Source organism: Vombatus ursinus, unplaced genomic scaffold (assembly GCF_900497805.2).
Source record: "Vombatus ursinus unplaced genomic scaffold, bare-nosed wombat genome assembly UNPS02005659.1, whole genome shotgun sequence".
Classification (NCBI taxonomy): domain Eukaryota; kingdom Metazoa; phylum Chordata; class Mammalia; order Diprotodontia; family Vombatidae; genus Vombatus; species Vombatus ursinus.
In genome coordinates, this window is record NW_020945437.1 from 21,709,782 (window position 1) to 21,733,840 (window position 24,059).

General features: G+C 37.4%; 1 protein-coding gene across 2 annotated transcripts in view; it reads right to left on the reverse strand.

Moving 5' to 3' along the window:
* The window catches only part of UVRAG (UV radiation resistance associated), a 463,865-nt gene that overhangs the window by 384,119 nt on the left and 55,687 nt on the right, over nt 1-24,059 (reverse strand). For both annotated transcript variants that reach the window (XM_027848208.1, XM_027848210.1), the window contains one exon: nt 21,583-21,617. In XM_027848208.1, coding sequence (XP_027704009.1) covers nt 21,583-21,617 — 35 coding nt within the window. Of the gene's footprint in view, nt 1-21,582; nt 21,618-24,059 lie in introns of those variants that run through there.

The window sequence follows — 24,059 nt, forward strand, 5'->3', positions numbered from 1 at the left end:
AATTCAAGAACTTGTCAAAGAGATGGGTGAGGTATACCTAGAAAACAAAGTAGTGACTATAAAGACCCAGCATGGCTTCATCAAAAACAGGACATATCAGACTAATTTTTTTTCTTCTTTTTTGACAGGATTCCTCAACTTGTAGATGAGGGAAATGCATAGATAATGTATAGCTTTGCTAAAACCCTGATAAAGGTATTTTTCTACTCTTATGGAGAAGAGAAACGTGGAGTAGACTTAGACATCACTACAATAGGATAGATTCAAAAATGGTTGGATGGTCAGATTCCAAAGTCATTAAAAGTGGAGTGCCAATTTAGTAGGAAGTCTCCAGGGGACTGTCCTAGGAATTCTATGTTTGGAATTCTGCTGTTTAACCTTTGCTATCAATGATCTGGACAAAAAGCATAAATGGCAAGCTCATCAAGTTTGCAAAAGGCACATAGTTGTTTGCAAAAAACACATAGTTGCAAGGGATAGCTAACACACTTGATAACAAAGTTTAGATCTTGACAAGCTGTAGAATTAGACTGAATATATTTGGATGAAATACAATAAGGCTAAATGTAAAATCTTAAATACGAGTACAAAACATCAACTCTATGAGTATAGAATAGCAGACAGACTTTGTCTGGAAAAAAAATCTGGGGGTTTTGGTGAAGGGCTAACTCAAGGAATCAGTAATGTGATGTAACAGTCCAAAAAGCTAGGTTACATTGAAAAATAGCTTTTCAGGAATATGGAGGTGAAAATCCCTCTGTACTCTGTCTTATCGTACCTCACCTAGTATATCCTGTTAAGTTCCAGGCAGCATAAGACATTGATTTGAGGAGTATGCAGAGGCGGGCAACCAGGATGGTGAAGAGCCTTGAGTCCATATCATATGAGAACAGGTTTAAGGAACTGGGAATATATTCAGCTTAGGTCAGAGGGAGGGAGAAAGGAGGGGATGGACAAAAGGAAGGGACCAGGATATAAGTATCTTCAAGTATTTAAAGGACTTTCATGTGGAAGAGAGATTAGATTTTTTTATCTATTTGGCCCCAAGGATTAGACTTTGGAAATAAGCTGGCATTACAAAGCCTGATATCAGGGAAAACTTCCAAAATGTTCAAATGTAGAATGGCTGTGTTAAGAGGTAGTGGGTTTCCCTTCTTTGATGGTCTTCAGGCAGAGGCTGAATAATCAGGCATTTTATAACAGGTTTTCCTTTTGGGTATATATTGTACCAGGTGGCCACTGAGGTTCTTTTCTGTGACTTACGCAAAAGACCAATTTCAGAAATTTTTTGCCTAATATAAAGATGAGATTTTAGAGAAATATATGACAGGGGAAGAAAATTCCAGGGACAGGATGTGGCCAGGGAAAAGACTTAGTTCTCCTTAGCAATAGTACTGAAAATTGAATCAAAGGGATTAAATACTGGAGGCAAAAAATTTACAGAGAAACATATGCTGCAAAGGAGAACAGAAACTGAAATAAACTAGTGACTATGAAAATGAAAAACAAATTTTATAACGTCAAGGTCATGGTACTCCATAATTCTCAGCTCCAATCTCCATTTTTAACGGCAGATCTAAGAAACATTGTCAAAGGAAGGTAAAGGAGCAATGATGTGATGCTATTTCCTACTGAGGGAAAGCTGAGTATGAGGGAAGATGAATGGGTTGTACCCATGTTAAGTTAGCAGAAACATGCAGTTTGAGTTTTTTCATCAATGGGGCAATTACAGAAAGATTTATGTGTTATTCTGTGTCTACATAGATAACTGAAAATGACAACTTAAGATCTCAATAATATATAGGAAGAAAAGGGTAGAGCTTGGATAAACAGGACTAACAATGTCATTAAATCACACATGATTTTACTTTTAGAAGACAAAGAGATTACCTAAAATTTGACTCTTTATGTTACTCAAATTTTTACTATCTCAGAGAAGCTATTTAGATTTTGATGGAACAATTCCTTTAAAAATCTCATCTTAATAAGAATATCACTTCTCCACGAAAGACAGATAAATCACTATATCAAAATCACCATAAACAGAGCACATCTCATAAATCTAAATATGACTTATATAAAATGAGGTAACTGATTTTTTAAAGTATCTTAGGAATAATAACAAGGATGAGAAAACCAAGATGAAAATAACAATAGCTAACATTTACATAGTGCTTTAAGGTTTTCAAAGCACTTTACACACATACATGCTATCTTGTTTGTTCCTTACAACGACCAGCTGTGGTGGGTGTTCTTACCCTCATTTTGGAAGTGAAGAAAATCGGTCAGAGAAAACTTATACAAATGTGTGTTGTCACCTTCAAAACTGGGGGAGGTTATTCCAAAAGCTGTCACTGTTCAAAACATTTTTTTAACTCTTTTGGAAATTACAGCAAACTTAACTTCTCACTGGCATCAAATCTTTATTCTCTACCCGTAGAATTTATTTTGTGATGCACGCAGAAGACATTTAGAGACAAGAAATAATAAGAATAACATTGTAAATAATAATAATAATAAACAACAAGAATAAGAGTATTTGAAAATAATAACAAGAATAATAGTATTTACATAGCATTTTAAGGTTTGCAAAGTGCTTTACATATGGTATCTCCTTTGATCCTCATAATAACCCTGATTTAGGTATTATTATTATTGCCATTTTACAGATGAGAAAACTGAGGCCGGGAGAGGTTATGACTTATTTGCCCAAGGTCACAGAGCCAGTAAGTATACAAGGTAAGATTTGAACTCTGGTTTTCCTAACTCCAAAGCCAATACTCTATTCATTACACCACCTAACCATGAGTAATCAAACTCGGAAGTAGCAATTTTGGTTCAGCATAGGTATGAAAAAAAAAAAAAAGGAGTCATGGAGAAAATTCAACTTAAAACATGCCTGAGATTTTTTTTTTCAATCTATGTTTCCTTTCAGCAAAAACCTTCACAATAAGCATGCGAGGGGGCTGGATCTTAACTAGCTCTTAGTTTTCACACTCTCTAAAAACTGTCAGAGCAACCCACTGCTTACAGAAATCAACTCCTCAACTTCTTAACATTTCCTTGACAAGGGATCTTGCTTCATGGTATCATTCTGAAAAAAGTAACCTGAGTACTAGAAAGAAAAGATGAGGAATAATGTCCATTGACATAAACATACCTTAAGTGCTTTAGCAGAGAATAAGTGTCTAACCACAAACAATTGTTTAGAATATCTGAATCCTAGAATTTTGTGGGATTACAAAGTATTTTAGTCTAAACTAGTCTCCCTCTCAGTCTTTCTATTTCCAGCCTCTCCCCTATCCAAGTCATCCTCTATCTATATCACTTCCAAAGTGAGTGCTCAAACCCAGATCTGACTCACTCACTTAACAAGTACTTATTACCACCTATATCATGACCATTCTCAAGTAGCTTCATATATACTCTTGTGTTTGGCATTTAAAGCCCTTTACATCTATAGTTGGCTCCAGTCAATCGGCCCATTATTTTATATTAACTTCCTCAACGTACTCTATATTCCAGGGTAATTTACTACTTACTGTTCCCTGGACACAGACTTGTCTCCCATTCCTGGCATGCTCTCATTCTACACCTCTGCCTCTTAGAACACCTAGTTTCCTTCAAGGCTCAACTCAAATTCTACCTACTGCATGAGATCTTTCAAAAACTATCCCCAGTTGCCAATGCTCTCTATCAGCCCACAGAAATTAATTTGTATTCACCATGAGTATAGTTTGTGTTTACTTATCTGCGCATATACTGTTATCCACCCCAAGAAGAATATAAGCTAGCTCAAATGCAGAGGCTACCTGCTTTTGTCTTTGTATCTTTGGGCTTTAAATAGAGTAAGCCTTTAAAAAAAAAAAGGTTGTGAAATTGAATGATCTAATTTGAATACCAAAAAAAAAAAAAATCAATCAACAAGCATTTATTAAGTGTCTACTATGTGCCAGGTACTATGCTAGGCACTGAAGACATAAAGATAAAAATGAAACAGTGCCTGCCATCAAGGAACTTAAACTCAAGTAAGGGGATGCAGGATCAGAGATTAGTAAATATGCCACCAATAAAAAACAAATGCACAGTGATGGGCTTAGATATGACAAATGAAGGAATCAGTAAATACCTCTTAAAGGAGGTGGCACCTGAGCAGAGTTCTGAAAGGAGCTAAGGGTTCTAAAGGGCAAGTTGAGGAGGGAAAGCATAGCAAGCATGAGTAAAAGTCCACTGTGCAAAGACACAAAGATGGAAACATTGAATGTCTTATGCAGAGCACAGCAAATAAGTCAGTTTAGCTGAACCAAGACCCTTTAAACATTCCAAATAAGGATTTTTTTGATTTGATTTGATCTTTCAGATAATAGGAAACTATTTAAGTTCATTCAGCAGAGCATTCTTTAGGAGTATAAATACGAAAGCCGCACAGAAGGATTAGCAAGGGGAGAGACTGGACACAAGGGGACCAATTAAGAGGCTATCCTAATGGCCCAGGTGAGAGCTGATGACGGCCTAGACTAGGGTTGTTGTGCTGTGAGTGATGGGAATGGATGCTGGAGATAAAAACCTGGCTACTCACTGAATGTGGAAGACTAAGAAAGAGCGAACACTCAAGAATGACTCTTCAGCTGTAAACCTGAAAGAATGGTAGTGCCTCCAAAAGTTATGGAGATGTTAAGAGGAGGGGGGATGGAGGGGGGGGAGAATAAAGGGTTTCCCATTATTAAAGGTCTTCAAATAAAGGCTAACCATTTATTAGAAACATTGAACAAATTATTCTCTTTCAGGCATAGGTTGTACTAGATATCTAATGAAGACCTTCCTAATTCTGAAATTCTGTGATTCTATAATTCTAGACATGGGAGAGTAAATAAAAAGTAATATAAAAGACAGAAATCATGATGCTGATCTGAAGCTCCAAAGTAAATTTAGAGCTAAATATGAAGGGTCATCTACTCACCTTTAACTGCCTTTATAAATGCGAATTATTACTATTAAGAGAACAAAGTCCTTGATTAAAGTCAAAAAGGTTGACAACATGCAGAAGGAAAAGGAAGGTTTCATCCCCAGAATACTAGCCACCAGTTAATGATTTTTTCCTGCTACAGCAATTCACAAATACTGTCTAATAAGATCTACTAGGGAGTTGCAATCTGTACTGTTGATGGAGAGTGTCCACACTGATGAAATCATGTAGCCTTGAAGTAAACACTCATAAACTATGGAGTCAGGTGGACTTTCATCCTACATAAAGTCTGAAAATCATTACTTTAACAAGATAATAATTAACCTTAATTTTACTGCATCTGTCATCCTACATTTCAAAGTATACAATAAATGTTTAAAGTTCAGAATTACAGAGAATTAATAACATTATTAGTTCACCAATGCACCATCTGAGACAAACAAGTTGTGACTTGTCCTGCTTTACAATTTATAAACAGCTAAAAGGGTCTCATAAATCCATAGCTCAAGTATACTGCTCTAAGGCAGCTTTTGCTGTACACTGAGTCAGAACACTGGGTTTCAAATCTCAGCATTATTACTTACTAGTGAGTGACTAGGGCAAGTCACTTAATCTTTCTTGGTTTCATTTTTCCTATCTATAAAATGAAAAGGTCAGACTAGATAACCTCTAAAATCCTTTCTAGCTTTAAGTCCTGTAACAGTTAAACCTTTACAAACTACCACCAGTTCCCTGTCTCATCCTACTACCAATGTACACAGTACCTTCAATTGACTCTCATATGGAAGGAATCCCAGGCTCTTTGAATGTTACCCAGCTATCAATATCCTTCCTAAAATGCAATATCCAGAACTGAACAAAATATTCCAGATGTGATCACTTTCCCAGTCCTGGGCACTCTCTTATGCCACCAAAAAATACATCAGCTTTTCTGGCTGCCGTATCATACAACTGACTCATATCTGTCTTGCAATCTACTAAAAACCCCAGATCTTTTTCAGATGCACTGCTACCCTATCATGCCTCGTCTATCTCTTAAGTGAAATACAGGGGACCACAAGATTCACAAGAGCAAAGAAGTAAGCTGCACAGTGTAACAATATAATAAAATGCAACGAATGTTGATTAAGCCCCAATAGGTACCAGCCACTGAGCTAACCTCTGGGGTTACAAATGGGGGAGGGGGAGGAGGGAGAAGATAGTCCCTCCCCCACAGAGCTTACAACCTAATGGGGGGAAGACAACACACAAAAAGAAGCTCAAATGGGGGGAAGGGGGGACCTGCAGGGAGCATGGATATGGTGGAGCTGAATCCAAGCAGTAAAGCTAGTGGGAAATGAAGAGTTGGCTGAGCTTCTGAGCCTTCTTTAAATGGGGGCTTTGGGAAGAGTCTTCTGTTCTGACCTCCAGCCCTCCAATCAGAGGAGCAGAGGCTACTGGGAATGCTGATGGAGTTGGGTGCCAAAACTGATGCAATCACCAAGAAGATGAGTTTCCTGGTGATGAGGTTTTCAGGTAGAAAGAGGGGAAGGGCGGGGGCAGAAAAGATGGTAGTAGAGTCTAATCCAAGCAGTGCAGCTAATGCTGGGGCACGAGCACGTTCCCATTCTCAGCACTAGAATCCAAGTGCAGGTTCCACAGAGAAAAGTGAATGCATCCATGCATCTAGACAGTCAAGGTCAGGTGAGAACATTTCTTCAGGTTATCAGGGTGAGAGGCAAAAGGGCAGGAGAGGATACAGGGGAGCGGAAAGAACACTTGCTCTGGAGCCAGAGATCTTGAGTTCAAGTCCCTGCTCTGCCTTATACGAGCTATGGCACCTCGAACAAACTCCTACCATCTTGGAGACTCAAGATACTTGCCTTTAAAATAAGGGGCTTATATGAGATCACCACTAAGGCCCCTTTCAGCTCCAGGTCAATGATCCTAAGATCTAAGGGAAGAAAGGGTGATCCAAAGGACAACGATATGTACACAATATTCTAGTCCTCAAACTATCGCTAGAACTATCATTCTAGCCTTGGGTAAGCCACTATGTCTAGTTTCCTTATCTGTAAAAGGGAATTATTGGTACTGTTATTGTTGTTCATACTGAAACAACACTGCATTTTGTAAGTATGACTAACTGATCATAACACAGTACGTTCACTGTCATCTCCTTGAGGACAAAAGCCTTGGTTTTGCTATCATTATACCCTACAAAGCCTAACGAAGTACACCGTCTACAATATAAGTGCTTAATAAATGTCCGAAGAATAAGTGAAAAGAGTACCAGTCAGGAGACCTGATTCCAAATCTCTTCTCTGTTATGCTCTTTATTTGACTCTAGGCAATTCATTCAACTTCTCTGGTCTGTTTCCTCCTCAAATGAGGCAGTTGGACCAGATAGTTTTTAAATTCTCTTCCAGCTTTAAATCCCATAAATGAATGAATACATAGTGCTACTGCTCCCAGGGCAAATCTGCCTTTTAGAAAATGGAACATGAAGAAAATAAATGTAAGTGGATCTCCAGATTTCAATACAGTCATAAGGGGTAACACACCCACACTAGTGACTGTCTATTGGGCTCATGTATAAGGCAATCCCCCCCAAGCAAAAGTGAATGCATTCTAAAATGTCATATACACTTAACTACACTCAGCAACTCAGACTCACAACCTTTTGAAAGACATGTTGTAATAACCCCATTTTCAGAAGGGCATCAGGATGCTGTGAAAGCAACATTTCTACAAGTTTAAAAGAAAACATTTTGCCAATGCAAGAAAAATCCATTCATAACCACTCCATTCCTAAAGAAAGTCTATAGTCCAGCAGGCAAGAACACTTTAAGTTAAATTCATAAGATCAGCTCTATGTGACCTAGAGATAAGTTTAAGCCCTTCATTCTAGATATGAGGAAACTGAAGCCCTGAAGTTAAATAACTTGCCCAAAGTAACAAAGGCAGTAACAACTGAGATTTAAAACCAGGCCTGACTTCAAATAACATTAATTCCATAAGCATTTACTAAGTACCTGAAATGTAACAGGTACTGTGCTAGGGATTGGGAGTACAAAGACAAAGCAAGGTACAGCGGAAAGGACATTGGATTTGGAGTCCCTACCTTCAAGAAGCTTACTCTATTTTTTAGACTCCAAATCCAATGTGCTTTACACTGCACCATGCTGCTTCGTTTCATTCTATGTTCCTGAAGAGACAGCCTGGGTTCCTGTTTGGTTCCCAATACATCACAAGTAAGCTTTTGTCAATCTCCTAAGAACAAAGCCTTTCCTTTTAATCATCTTCAAAAAAAAAAAAAAAAGAAACACAACAGAAGACTGCCAAACAATGAGCAACAATTTCTGCCTTGTTTAGCACATACAGCTTGTCACAATTCCAGTGACTTCCTTGTCCATGAATTTGTGCTTTTAAGTAATTTCAAATTTCTATTTAACCTACATATGTATATAAAACTAACACCAGTTCTTTCATATCTAGTCCAAGACTGGACCACTTACTAGTATCAGACTGTCTTGTTTACTATGGGAGATACTCACTAACTGGACAGCAGAACAAAGTATAGTTCAGAAAAATTCATAGCCTAACTTCCTAAAGTCATTAGGTGGCATACTGAATAGAACATACTGGACTTGGAATCAGGAAGACCTGAGTTCAAATCCTGCCTCAAACATTTACCAGTCTTTTTTTAAAACCTTGGGCAAGTCACTTATAACCTCTCAGACTCAAGTTTCCTCATCTGTAAAAATTGAGATGATAATCTACATCAAAAGGGTTTGGGGAGGATCAAATTCGATGATTTGTGTAAAATGCTTTGGAAAGCACTATGTAAATGTTAGTTAGCTATTATTAACATTATTATTCCTAGAGGTGCTTTTAAATATTAAGTCATTGCCTAACCATGAGAGGCACTGTGATACAGTGGAAATACCACTGAACTAGCACTCACAAAATTCATATTCCTAAACCATTAGGCTTAGAAAGAGGCTTAGATAGCATCTAGTCCAACTTCCAAGAAGATTAAATGACCTTTCATGGGAGACACCACCACCAAGTGTAGGTGCTTGGGATTAAAAATGAGTTCTGCTGCTGCCCAAGTCCTATGCTCTAATATACAACAATGCTTCATTATATTCAAGTCATTCTTTTCCTTTTCTTCGCATTTATTTTATTTTCAATTCATGGAACAAAACAAGCATTTCCATAACACAGTACAATAAATAAGATAATTGCACATGGAACTGCAAATCTTCCATGTAAAACTTTCTATTCCCTCCAAATATACAACAATTATCATGTAAATTTCTTCTTTTTTTCCTTTTCTTCCTTCCCATCCCCCCCGCGCCTAGAGATGGCTACCATTAGACAAAATTAAGTTATGTGTGTATGTGTTCTATACATACTTCTATACATACTTCTACTTATCAGTTCTTTCTCTGGATGCAGACAGCATCTTTCTTCATATGTCCTTTATTTTTAATTCGTGTATTTATAATCGTCAAAATGACTTAGTTGCTCAAAGCTATTTTTAAAAGAATATTGCTGTTACTGTACACAGTGTTCTCTTGGTTCTGCTCACTTCATTCTTTATCATTTTGTACAAATCTTTCCATGCCTTCAAAGATCACTGAGCTCATCATTTCTTAAAGCACAATAGTATTCCATCACAACCATACATCACAACTTGTTCAGCCATTCCCCAATTGATGGGGATCTCTGCAATTTCTAGCAGTCTGCTACCACAAAGAGAGCTTCCATATACATCCCATTCACATTCAAAGTTATAATTATTATTTGTGAATATCCTTCCATCTTATTTGTACTCACTATTTTCTTTCTTAGACTCGCTAAACCCAATCCCTGTTACCTTATCTTCCCCCTCCACCCTCCCACCACCCCACCCTAGGGCATTGGTTCCTAACTTGGTGTCCATGAACTCATGTTTAAAAATATTTTGATAGCAATATTTTACTATAATTACCTTCCTTTACTATAACTGCCTAAATCCCATGTATTTAATTTTACACATCTAAAAATCTTATTCTGAAAAGGAATCCATAGGCTTCAGGAGACTGACTGCCAAAGGAATCCACAAGACAAAACAAGTTAAGTACCTCCCTCTGTAGGAGCAGAGTTAAATGTGGCCAGAAAGGTTTGTGAGAGTTACACAGTGAAGTCTTAAATTCCAAGCTAAGAAGCTTGTTCTATATGAACAGAGGGAATGGATGACATGCTCAGACTTGCTATTTTCCCCATTTTACAGCTGAGGATCCTCACCCTCAGAGGAAAGTCAGTTTGCCGAAGTTCACAAAGCTAGTAAATAATATTGTTGGAACCAGAACTATAGCTTGGACTAGATAGTTCTTGGCCCTCTCTCCTATTGTTCGTAAGAAGAATTTTAAGTGTGGAATGCTGCATACACTGCCAGATGCTATTACTATGTCGGGTATTTCCCCTCAACCGTTTTTCTTTATCTTGAAAGATGTCTCATTGGAAGTGAAGGATGAGAAAATACTATCTATCTATCTATCTTTCTTATCTATCTATAAAATCACTGGAGGTCAAGGGTAAGAGTAAACATTATATATGTATGGAAATGACTGATATAAAAACAAAAGGTATCAACAAGACATTTTTAAAGAACATTTCTCCATTTTTAGCCTCAATAATATCTGGTCTGCCCATCTCAAAGAGCTATTGTAACAAAAGCACTTCGGAAATGGTAAGATGCTATAAAAATGAGCTATTGTTCAACTTATAGCTCAAATTTGTTATAGTCATACAGACTACAAATGAGAAATTACAAAAGTTGGGTCTACCTGGTTCTCCACCCTTTTGCAATAAGACATTCAAGGGGGCAGCTAGGTTGCCGGGAGCAGCTAGGTGGTGAAGTAGACAGAGCACCAGCCTTGGACTCAGGAGAACCTGAGTTCAAATTCGGCCTCAGACACAAAACACTCACTAGCTGTGTGACCCTGGGCAAGTCACTTAACCCCATTGCCTAGCCAAAAAAACAAAACAAAACAAAAAAAAATTCAACCCTCTATTCTGACTTTAAAGTCAGACTTGTACTTTATCAGCACAATCAAGACTGCTCACATACTGTAACCAGCTCTGAATTGTTGAAATTTAGTAGTTTCCCTCTTCCCAACTTACTTCCCTATCAGGGAAGGATGTCTGTGGAGGATTTATCTGTTATTTGAGAATGGGTAGCACCAACAAAAATGAAACCTTACTTCAGATTGGCCCACAGTAATGCAGACCACATCTGATGTTACAGGTGCATACCTGAATCTAAAACTTTGCTCCCTCTTCAAATTTTCTTATAGCACTTTGCTGGGTCTTCTTTGCCACAAAATATTACCCTGTTATGGTATTTTTTGCATACATGTATTACATCTGGCCTATTATATTACAAGCTCTCTGAAAGCAGAAACAAGGCCATTTTTCATCTTTGTATCCACGACTATAAAGCACAACTCATGCCACAACAGCAAAAGCTTAATAAACATCTGCTGAATTACTTCTTGTAGGGTCAAAAGGAACAATGCTAATGGCCATGATGAAAAAGCCTGTAGGCAGCACTGGATCAAGAGACAAAATGTCTGGATTCTAGTCTCAGTTCATCCACTAACCAGTTACATTACCTTGGATAAATCCCTTACCTCTTTTTGGGCATCAATTTCCTTATCTATAAAATGAGGGGGTGAGATCAGATGATCCCTAAGGTCCTTCCCTTCCATATCTAACTTCAAGATTCCTAGTACATTCCTTGTGCTAGGATTCCATGACTATGAATTAAAGATAACCAAAGGAAAAACCATTTTTATAAGACCATCCTAAACAAATGAAATTAATACACTGAAAAACAATCAACAAGCATTTATTCATTGTTTATTATGTGCCAGGCACAAGACTAAGTACTGGGCATTAAAAGAAAGACAAAAAACAATCAATGCTCTTGAGAAGCTCAAGCTCACAAACTAATGTGTGAGTTAACATGCAAATAACTATGTGCAAACAAGAAAGACAGAGGAAAAATTGGAATAATCTCAAAGGGAAAGCACCAGGATTAAGAAGGACTAGGAAAGGCTCCTTGTAGAAAGTGGAACTTCAGCTAAGACCTGAAGGAAGCTAGAAGTTATAGATAAAGAGGAAAAAGTTCTAGGCATGAGGGATGGCCAGTAAAAATGCTCTCAGTTGGGAAAAAGAATGTCGTAGCAATGAGGACAGTTCACTCAATCAATGAGGACAAATCACTCAATCATTGAACATTTATTGTCTTCTATGTGCCAGGCACTGTGATAAGCGCTGGGGATACAAAGGAAAGGAAAAAACAATCTCCTTCCAAGGAGTTCACAGTCTAGCTAGGGAAAGAACATGAAAACAACTATATACAAACAAGCTGTATTAAGGATAAATTGGAATTAACCAACAGAGGGAAGGCACCAGAGATCAGAACAGGCTTCTTTTAGTAAAGGCCTGCACAACCTGTGTCGCTTAGGCCGCTTGTGGCATGCCAAAGGATTTCAGGCAGCCACAGGTTACGCTGGCCTGTTACCGAAGATGGAATTTTAGCTGAATCTCGAAGTAAGACTGGGAAGCCAAGAGATGAAGAGCGAGAGCATTCCAAGCATGGAGGATAGCTGGTGAAAATGCTAGAGTCAGCAGAGAATATATCTAATATCAGAAATAGCAAGGAGGCCAGTGTCACTGGATCACAGAGTACATGGCAGGTTAGTTATTGGAGGGATGGGTAGTTGGGTAATGTATAAGAAAACTGGAAAGGTTAGGAAGGGCCAGATTATAAAGGGCTTGGAACAACAGAGGATTTTATACTGATTCTGAAGGTGAAAGAGAGCCAACGGAATTTATTGAGTAGGGAGAGGTAATTTTTAAGAAGATCACTTTGGGAGCTGAGTGGAGAACGGACTGGAATGGCGAGAGAATTGTGGCAGGGAGACCAGCTAGCAGGCTACTGCAATCGTTTAGGTATGAAGTCATGTGGACCTGCCTCAAAGTGGTGGCAGTGTCAGAGGAGAGAAGGGGGCACATTCAAGAACTAATCTGAAAGTAACATAAATAGGCTGTGGCAAGAAATTAGATATGGAAGGGGACAGAAAGTGAAGAGTTGATAATGAAACCTAAGTTGCAATCTTGGATGATAGAGGATGGTGGTGCCCCAGAAAGAAGTAGATAAATTTAGAGGGGGGAAGATGGAAGTGGGGCAGAAAATAATGAATTTACTTTGTAATATATTAAGTTTAAGATGTCTATAGGACATCAAGTTCAAGATGTCCAACAGGCATTTGGAGATGCAATACTGGAAGTCAGCAGAGGGGGTAGGGCTGGATAAGCAGATTTGAGAATCATTGCTCTAGAGAGGAAAACTGAATCCACGCAAGCTTATGAGATCACCAAGTGAAATGGTTTAGAGGGAAAAAAGAAAGGGCCAAGGACAGAGCCCTGAGGGACACCCATGGTTAGCAGGCATAATCTAGGTGAAAATCTAGCAAAGGAGACTAAGAAGGAGCAAACAGATAGGAGGAAAACCTAGAAGAGAACAGTGTCATGAAAACCTAGAGGGGAAAAAAGTATCAAAAAGTGGGTGATTGACAGCTCAAAGGCTGCAGAGAGGTCAAGGTAACTTTCGAAAGAACAGTTTCAGTTGAATGATGAGGTCATTAGCCAGACAGCAGAAAGTTTTGAGGAAAACAAGTGAAGACATCTTTTGTAGAAGGCCTTCTCAACTTTAGGCCCAAAAAGAAAGAGAGATATGAGACAAAAGTTAGCAGATATGGATAGGTTAAGTGAGGGGTTTTTTGAGGATACGGCATGTTTGTAGGCAACAGGGAAACATTCAGTAGAAGGTGGAGACTGAACGTAAGTGAGAGTGTGGGCAGTCTGCTGCAGAAGAAAGGATGCAATGAAATCACTTGTGAAGATGGAGGGGCATCTTAACAAGGAGAAAAGTCACCTCTTCAGGTAAAATAGGGGCAAAAAAAGAGGTAATGGCAAATGGCATCTAGGTGATGCAAGATGGTGAAAAGAGAGCTCATGGCACATAACATCAATTTTTTCAGTAAATAATGAAGCAAGGTCTCAGAACAGTGCCACTGAATCACCAAGTCCATGAAAAGGAGTAAAAGTAAAAGAAGAATAGTAGGAAGGAGTAACTTTATGATGGTCTTTGAACACCAAACAGAACATTTTATCTTGTAAGTAATAGGGAGCCACTGGTATTGATTGAATAAGGAGTGAAATAATCAAACCTATGCTTAAGGAAGATCACTGACAGCTGAGTCAAAGAACTGACTGGAGAGGCTTGTGGGAGGGAAATCAGCCAGCAAGCTATTGCAAAAGTCTAGATCTGAGGCTGGGGCCTGCACCAAAGTAGTGGCAGTATGGTTGATAAGAAAAAAGCTGAAGTATTTTGAATCTGTTATGGACTAACACAGGACAAATGTATTTTACCACTTAATTTGGCCACAAACAGTAAGAAAAATTAACTCCCTCTCTTTTCCCACTCACTCATCCTCACCCAACAAAAGAACTCAACAGGAGTTCACACAGCCACAGTTCAACCAAAATAACCTCTTGATTTGAAAATCTATCTTACAAAAACAACAAGCAAACACACACACACACACACACACACACACACACACACACACACATAGCCATAAGCATACCCATAAATTTATGTCTTTTGGTTAATCAGTTTCCAAGGATTTCAACACAGTGAAACCTTTTAGTCAGGTACACAAAACTATACAATTTCAACAGAAGCTTACAGTTCTTGACTGACTGAACCCATGACACATTTTCCCTCAAAACAGTAGGTTCTTAGCATTAGTGTCTCTGATTAAAAACAAAAAACACACAAAGGTCAGTTTAACCCTAGATGGTCATTTCATGTTACAGGTGAGAAAACAGACTCAGACATTAACTTGAATATTTAAGTGTCACCATTCAAACCCAGGTATCTACAGACTTCAACTCTAAAGATCCTTCCACTACATCTTCTTACCTCCTTTCACATACATACTAAAATTTCATCAACCTATTTTACTCTTGAGGAGTACTAGTCCTGGGCAAATCACTTTATCTCTCTGGGCTCTGCTTACCAATTTATATAATGAAGGACTAGACTGAACAATCTGCAAGATTACTTCCAACTCAAAGAGACTATATGTAAAAATAGTTGAGAAGATCATATTTATTTGAAGATTAAGGTTCACGTAAGGAAGGCATTTAATAATTGTTAGTCAAATTGAAAAAAGAGGTTTTAAACTAAAAAGGGAAACATAGGGGGATGGGGTTGGGAGGAGGATGAATTGATTGATTCTTACTAGCTATGAAACAAAAAGGCAGGTCATATAACCTCTGAGCCTCAATTTCCTCACTGGTAAAATGAAGACAGTAGTACTTGAAGTACTGACCCAAAAGCAGGGGTGAAGGGGAAGAGAGGTTATGACAGATTGTTAGGATCAGATGAGATAACATAGAAAGTGCTTTGTAAACCTTTTGCACTATAAACATTTTGTTGTCAAGTCATTTTTTCAGTTGTGTCTGACTCTTTGTGACCACATCATTTAGGGTCTTCTTGACAAAGATACTACAGTAGTTTGCCTTTTCCTTCTCTAGCTCATTTTACCGATGAGGAAACTGAGGCAAACAGAGTGAAGTGATTTGTCCAAGGTCACACAACTAGTAAATGTCTGAGGCCAAATTTGAACTCAGGTCTTCCTGACTTCAGGCATAGCGCTGTATCCACTGTGCCACCCAGCTGCCCCCTAGCTGTTATTCCTGATATTAAGCTTAAATTGGTCTCTACAGATTGTATATATTGGATAATAATAGTACCTTCCTCCCAAAGTGAAATCAAATGATATATTTGTAAAGCACTTAACACAGTACCTGGCACACAGCGGGCATGATATAAATGTTAGTTTTTGTTGTTGTTATTATTATTGTTACTATTATTATTATTATTATTACTCCTGGTTCTGCCCTCTGGAGCCAAAGAGAATACATGTAATCCCTTTCCCATATGACAGATCTTCAACTACTAGAAATCAGCCATTATATCCCCCCACCCACCCACTCACTCCAATTCTCAATCTTACCTTCTCCAGGATTAGCTCATCCTCATTTCCTTAAACAATCCTCATGGCATGTACTCAAGGCCCTTCATTATCCTGGTTGCCCAGCTTACTAGCTATGAATATTCAGAGTGTGCCTTTCTATGAAGCACCCACACCCACCATCATTCTCTCTTCTAACCCATACTAGCCCATGATATCCCAGGACTCTCCACCTGCCCCAGTGACCTTCTTCTTACACTGTCAACACCTCTGCCCCTCTTGCCCCTTCCTCCTCCTAGTGAATTAGTCTCAGAATGTCCTTGTAAGGAAGCGCTCACGCCAGCCATCACTCAAACCAGGATCAATCTATGGTACTTTAGAGCATGTTTCCACCTCTACTCTAGTGGCCTTCTCATACTGACAAGACTTCCAGTCCTACAGCTTATTCCTCCATCTCTCTGAATCAGCACTTAACCCAAGTGCTTAGATGCACCTGGACCAGCCCATGGAGTCTGAGGCTGCCTTTCTCCACTGCCTCACAAAGATACCTTACCTTCTCCCTTCCCCAACCCCAGTTTTTCAGCTCTCTTTGACATCTTCTCCTGCTGTTCCATGAGGACAGGGGCTGTCTTTCTTTTTGCTTGTATTTGTATTCCCAGAACTTGTCAGAGTGCCCAGCACAGAGTAAGCACTCAATAAATGTTCTATCTATCTCCAGCTTATCAACATCTTTCTTAAACCACGGTGCCCAAAACATAACACAGTACTCAAAGGAAGTGAGCAGAGATGGAAGGAGGGGAAAAGGATTTATTAAGCACCTACTATATGGCAGGCACTGACTTTACAAATTCCTCATTTCATCCTCACAACACCCCTGGGGGGTGGGTACTATTACCTTCATTTTACAGTTGAAGAAACTAATCCAGGCAGAGGTTAAGTGACTTTCCCAGAGTCACACAGCTAGTCTCTGAGGCTGAACTCTGAACTCAGGTCTTTGTGACTAGACTCCAGGTCCAGCACTCAATCCACTTCATCACTTAGTTGACTCAGTAAGGGCAGGGTACAATTGGACTATAACCTCCTTATTGATGGAAGAAATACAGTGGATAAAGAGCTGGGCCTGGAGTCAGAAAGACCTGAGTTCAAATGTGGCCTCAAATTCTTACTAGTTGTGAAACCTTGGGCAAGTCACTTAGCCTATTTGCCTCACCTTCTTCATCTGTAAAATGGAGATAATAATAGCACCTACCTCCCAGGATTTGTAAAGCACTTAGCATAGTGCCTGGCACATAACATGTGCTAAATAAATGTTTGCTATTATGATGATTATGATGAAAGTTACCCTCTAATTTAGCCTAAGATCACATTAGCTTTTGGAGCTACTATATAATACTGCTGATTCATATTGAGCTTGGAGTCCATTATAACTTCAAGATGTTTTTAAGATTACTGTCTGACTACGACACCCCCTAAGAAGGGGGTAATAATACTTAATAATATATACTTAATACTTAATAATACTTGTAATGCTGAATATTTTTTTGCACTGAGAAGATGAAAATTGACACTGTATAATTTTCTAATTGATCCTATTTACAAGTAATTGATTTTGCCCTGTAACTGCTTAAGTCATGGTTCTTTGTTTCTGAACTCAGTTCAGAGTTTAGCTTGCCTGTAATGGGTTAAATTTAAAAATCCATCTATTCTTGCCTCAAAGAATTTTGCTAACCTTGGGAAATGAGTTTGGGCCTGATGTCTTTCTTTCACCAAGCTATCTTTCAAGGATGTCTGGTTTGCGGTCCAAAAGACTGGGCTGGTATCTCACACACCTGCACTCACACAATGAGCACTTCTTAGTCTCATGACAGAAGAAGGCGGTGGTTGCTAGCACTCATTACCTAACTTCCAAACAATCATGTTGTTCCCTTAATTCCAAGATGTCATCTACCCCACTCTTCTTTGTTCTATACTCCTAAAAACCCTATACAATGAGAACTGTCCTCTTGCTCAGGGTCTTCGGCATTAATAGAGGTAAGCCATTGACCCATTTGTTGACAGGTAGCATGCCCCTGCAAATGTTATCTCGCTCAAAGATCTATCTCAATTTACCCTTTTGTTAAAATTATATTGAAAAAGTACTCAAATATAACACTTCACATTTATCTCTATTCAATTTCATCTTATTAGATTCATCTTATTGCCCTAAGTTATCAAAATATTTTTAGATATCACATAAATCACTGATAAAAATGTTCAACTACTAGAGTCAAGCACAAATTATTAGAGTACTCCCCTGGACACCTCTTATCATGGAAACAGTAAAGTATTAGTAACTATTCTGTGAGTCTAGACAGCCAACCAATTCCAAATCCATCTAGTTGTATACTTATCTAATCTACATCTCTAAGTCTTCTCCACAAGAATAACTGAGACACTTTATCAAATACTCTCTAAAAATCTACTTAAACACTATCCAAAGCATTCCCTTCATGCAACAGCTATAATAATTCTATCGTAAAAGGAAATTAGGTTATCCTGGCATACCCTGTACTTGATGAAGCCATGTTGGCTCTTTGTAATCACTGCTTCCCTTTCTAATATAACTAACCACCTCTTTAATGGACTCTTCTAGAATTTTCCCAGGAAGTGAAGTCATACTCACTAGGCTGAAGTTTGAAGACAAAGGCCCAATTCAGGAATTGAAGAGGGAGAGATGAGTAAATAAGAGGTTACAGACCACCATAAAGAAGTATAATACATCCAAAGACATGCAAAAAGCCAACCTAGAAAGAAAAATAAATCCCTAACAACTGCAGATACTCAAAGGAAAAAAAAATTTATTCCGCAAGGACTAACATGAATACTTAGAAGAAATGAAACATGAGATTAAAAAAACAAAAAGCTCAAAGGAAAGAAATGGAAGAATAATAGAATAAAAGAAAAAGTGGTAAACCTTACCCAAGAAATAGGTGATCAATCAAATGATCAAACAGAAATCAATGTATCTTTGAGACAAGAGACATGAGAACAATATCAAAAGACTGGGGGAAAAAATAGAAGAAAATGTAAGAAAGATTTCAAAAATAACTGAAAGGTCAAGGAGAGATAATTTAAGAATCAGACTCCTGAAAATCATGACAAAAACTGCTGAGATTTGTTGAAACCACAAGATGAAGTAAAAACAGAAAGCATCCATCAATCACCTCATGAAAGAAATACCAAAAGAAAAAGTCCCAAGAATGTCATGGCAAAAATCAAGAGGTTCCATATCAAAGAAAATGTGCTACAAGCTATAAAGAAAAAGTTCAAATACTAAGGAATCACAATCAGTATCACATAAAAACTGTCTCCTACTACAAACAAGCAGAGATCCTCAAATAAAATATTCCAAAAAACAAAAATGAACATAATCTGACAGGGAAAAAAAAAATGAACCTTGAATGTAATGAAATACCTTCAAGTACTTCCAATGAAAAGAGAGAGCTTAGCAGGAACTCTGAAATGTAAAATAACACTTAAGAGAAACCTAGAAAGGTACATTTATTTGAGCAACAGGAAGGTACAGTATGATGATATAATGCTAATATGTTAATAAGGGGAGAAGAAATAAGTTTCCCTTAGAACCTTAATATGTTCAAAGGGTACAGAGGAAGTTAAAATAAGAAAAAGAGATGGCACGGGGTTGACTGGTACTACTGTGAGGGACTGAAGAAGGGAAAGATGGAAAAGATAAAAGGAATGCACTGTTATAGAAAGGAAGAAGAAGAGAGTAGAACTTCTTATTTCTCATAACTGAGGAATGTGAGAATATAAAAACATAAGAGAAGGAGTTGAGGGAAGTGGCATTAGGTGAACCTCACTCTTATCTGAACCAGACAAAAGAAAGATGAACACAGGCACAAAGAGGTTAGGGTAGAAATATACTAAATTCAACAGTGCAAGGTGCAGGGGTAGGATGGAAGAGTAGACATTAAAAGGGAAAATAATTCTGTTTAAAGGAACAATCACAAGCAAAATAAACTTCTTTATCTTGAAGGGGAGACTAAAAGGAAGTAAAGCAGGCCTGCACAATCTGCAGCCAGCGGGCTGCTTACAGGCTGCTTGCAGCAACAAAAGATATTTCCCTTTACATTTTTTCGTGGACCTCCCAAAATCCTTTGGCATGCCACAAATGACTCTCAGGCCACAGGTTGTGGCAGACCTGAAATAAAGGAAAGAGAAAAGAAAGAAACTGGAATCTAAATAGGTACCCACCAATTGAGGAATGGCAGAACAAACTGTGGTATATAAGCAACTGTGGTCAAGGAATATTATTGTAACATAAGAAATAACAAAAAAGACAATTTTAGAGAATTCTAGGAAGTAGGAACTAAGGCAGTGAAGTGAGCAGAACAAGAGTCAGACAATAATTTATACAATTATAAAGAAAAGCAACTCTGAAAAATTTAAGAATTCTAATCAAAGCAATGACCAATCATGTCTCCAGAGGAACTATGAAGAAGCATGTTACCCACCTCCTGACAGTCAGGTGATGGATTCAAGTTGTGGAAAAAAAGATATGTATTTTTGGAAATGGCAACTATATGTAGAATAAATATTTTTATTTGACTATGTTGATTTGTTACAAGAATTTTTTGCTTGTTTTCTTCAATTTTTAATTGGGTAGGGAATTAACAGTAGTGGTGGAAAAAAAAAAGATAAAAAAAAAGGATCACTGAATCATTTTTAAAAGTGCACAGAAGAGTATAGATGGAATTTCAGAAGGAAGCATACACAAACAGGACAGCTTTGAAACAAATAGGCTGAATTTGTTTTGTACCTTTTTTTTTGTACTTTTTTTGTTTGGCATTCAAAATCCTTCATAATCTAATTCCCGAATAATATTTCCAGTATTCTTCTGGGCACTCTGGCTTTCCTCTAGACCTGGAATAGTCCCCCTACTCATCTTCACCTCCTGGCTTCCTTTAAGTCCCAACTAAAATCTCAGCTTCTGCAGAAAATCTTTCTTAATTCTAGTCTCTTCCCTCTGTTAGTTATTCTCTATTTATCCTCTATATAGCTTTTTCGTATGGATCTGTTTGCTTGTTGTCTCCCCCATTAGACTCTGAGCTCCTGGAGGGCAGAGACTATCTTTTGACTCCTTTTGTATTCCCAGCATTTAGCACAGTGCCTGGCACATAGTAAGAGCTTAATAAATGTTTGCTGACTAATAAACAATAACTTCATTATCACAGCAAATTTAAAAACTAAGAATAAACATTTTATACACAAAGTAGCATTAGGCTTGGATCTCAATTCATGTATAAATAAAAGTTTCAAATATGTTTACACATATTTCAGTGGATCTATATCACAGATTTTTCCTGAATTCTTATACAACACATCCTATCCATATATTTTTTCCAAATGCAATTGACCATGTTCACAAAGAGATCTTTCAGAGATCCTAAATATCATTTTAGATGCATTTTTCCAAGTATATTTATATACGCATACACCCAGTTATATGAACCTATCAAAACAAAAACTTACCAAAGAATTCTTGATCACTTCACTCCTATAAAATTCTAGAAAAAGAAAGAAAAAACAATAAGTGGTGAAGAAGAAAAAACCTTTACTATACTCTCTAACCTATAATCTTTTCTAGTAAATATTCCAATTAGTAAAATGCTTTAAACAGTTTTTGGAGAGGTCAATTTGCATTCTCTCACTATCCCCAGACACCCAAACTTAGACATTAAAATTTTGTAACAGTATTAAAAAAGGAATTAATCACCTGATCAATAGTCACAGCAGTAAGAGTGAAAGAATTTTAAAATTTATTTTTAAAAACTTTTAATAAAGGTTGAGTTTAATAAAATAACTAAAATACATTGTTTTATGATTTATTAAGTGCTTTCCATACATAATTTTTCTTTATCTTCTCAAGTCAACAAGGTAGGTGATGAAAATATTATTATTCCAATTTTACAGATAAAGAATTTAAAGCTCAAAAAGGTTTAAGCAAGTTGTCCACAATCACACAAGTATCAGAGTCAGAAGTAAAACCCAGTTCTTATAACTTACTAGTCTTGTAATATTAAAGAAATAGGGACTGGATCTGTGATTTCTTTAGCACAGGAACTCCTAGGTGAGGAAACGCCCTACACTAATACAGGTCAGTAACTCCTATGCAACTTATAGTCAGAGAACTGCCCAATCAAAGATGTCACATTCAAAAGTGTAGGAATGGGGGTGAGGAGACAATAGATTAAAATATTATGGGAAATATTTAACAAAATAAATAAAAATACAACATGTTAATTTGTGGTTTTCTAAGTCAATATACAGCCAGTAGAGATCTTTCCTATTTGAGTTTGACACCACTGGCCTAGAACACTGAGAGGCTAAATAACCTACGTCTTACTAACTCTGAGGCCACTTCTCTATATACTGTATCATGCTACATCTCATATAAGCATACATGAAAATCAGCCCTTCTTTGTATTGCTTTCATAAATTCTATTCTTACAGAGCCAGACCTATAATATAGCATATATAGCTATAAGAGAATATAAAAGCATAATATAGTTATAAAGCATACAAAAACTGACAATGGACTAAAGTCAAGATCCATGGGTTCTAATTTTAGATACACTTATTTCATGACCTTGAACAAATCATTTAATCACTTTAGGTCTCAGATAAAAAAAGTTAACTATATTTGATCTCAGTGACTGGTACAAAAGTTACAGAACCTACATAAATAATTGCTAAATTAAGTGTGCTTTTTTCTGTATCTTGCCAACAATATTCAATGAGAAGTAACAGAAAAAGAAATCTCATTCAATGATATCTAGAGGATGTAGAGAATATTTAGAAGTCTGCCTAACAAGACACAAGCAGAAATAATATGAATATAAAAAAAAACACTCTTTATACAAATGAAAACAGACCTAAATAGTTGGAGAAATATTCATTGCTCAAGGGTAGGCAATGTCAATATAATAAAAATGACAACACTGCTTAAATTACTTATTCAATGCCATACAAAAAATTGGAAAGGATTACTTTATAGAGCTAGAAAAAATAATAAGAAAATTCATTTGGAGGAATGAAAAGAACTAGAAAAGGAGATCTAGCAGAACCAGATCTCAAACTATACTACAGAGAACTAATCTTCAAAACAATTTAGTACTGGTTAAAAATCAGACAGGTCAATGAATGCAACAGATTAAATACATAGTAGACAGAAACTAATGTAGTAGCCTAATGTTTGATAAATATCAAGATGCCAACTATTGAGTTAGGACTCAATATTCCACAGAAGTTGCTGGTAAAATTAGAAAATCAGTCTGGCAGAAATTAGGTATGGACCAACATCCCATCATCTCAACCATCTCACATCATATACCAAGTTAAGTGCTATATGGATACACAACTTAAGACATAAAAGGCAACATTATAAACAAATCAGATGAATAAGGAAAAAAACTACCTTTCCAATCTGTGAACAGGGGAAGAATTCATAACCAAACAAGAGATAGAAGATACAGTCAAGAGTTAAAAAGGTTTATTTAACATAAAATGATACAGTGTAAAACACACATAAGGATTCATGTTGACAATCCTGATGAACTTAAACATTTCCTGTTTTCCTTTTTGTCACTGAGACAATGCTCTTCCCAGGAAAGTACTGTTTGAATAGAGTAAAAAATTCACAAGGTCTTAGGAAAAATCTATCCCCCACCCCCACCCTCTACAATTTATGTTCATGTGGATGCCAGGGGATTTTCCATTATACATTACGAAAAAAAGCCTTTGTACTCTAGCTGACCATTTGGCAAGGGGTACTAGGTAGCTGTATTCCCAATTCTCCACATGGTCTGTATTTCTAGTGGCCCGACAGCATAGGGTCTTCCCCATTTTAAATTCTTTCTGCTCCCTTCCTTACAATGGTCCTTGAAATACTTGAAAACAGCTATAGCTCCCAGCTCACTCACTCGCTGGACTGCTTCACCTCCTCAGGA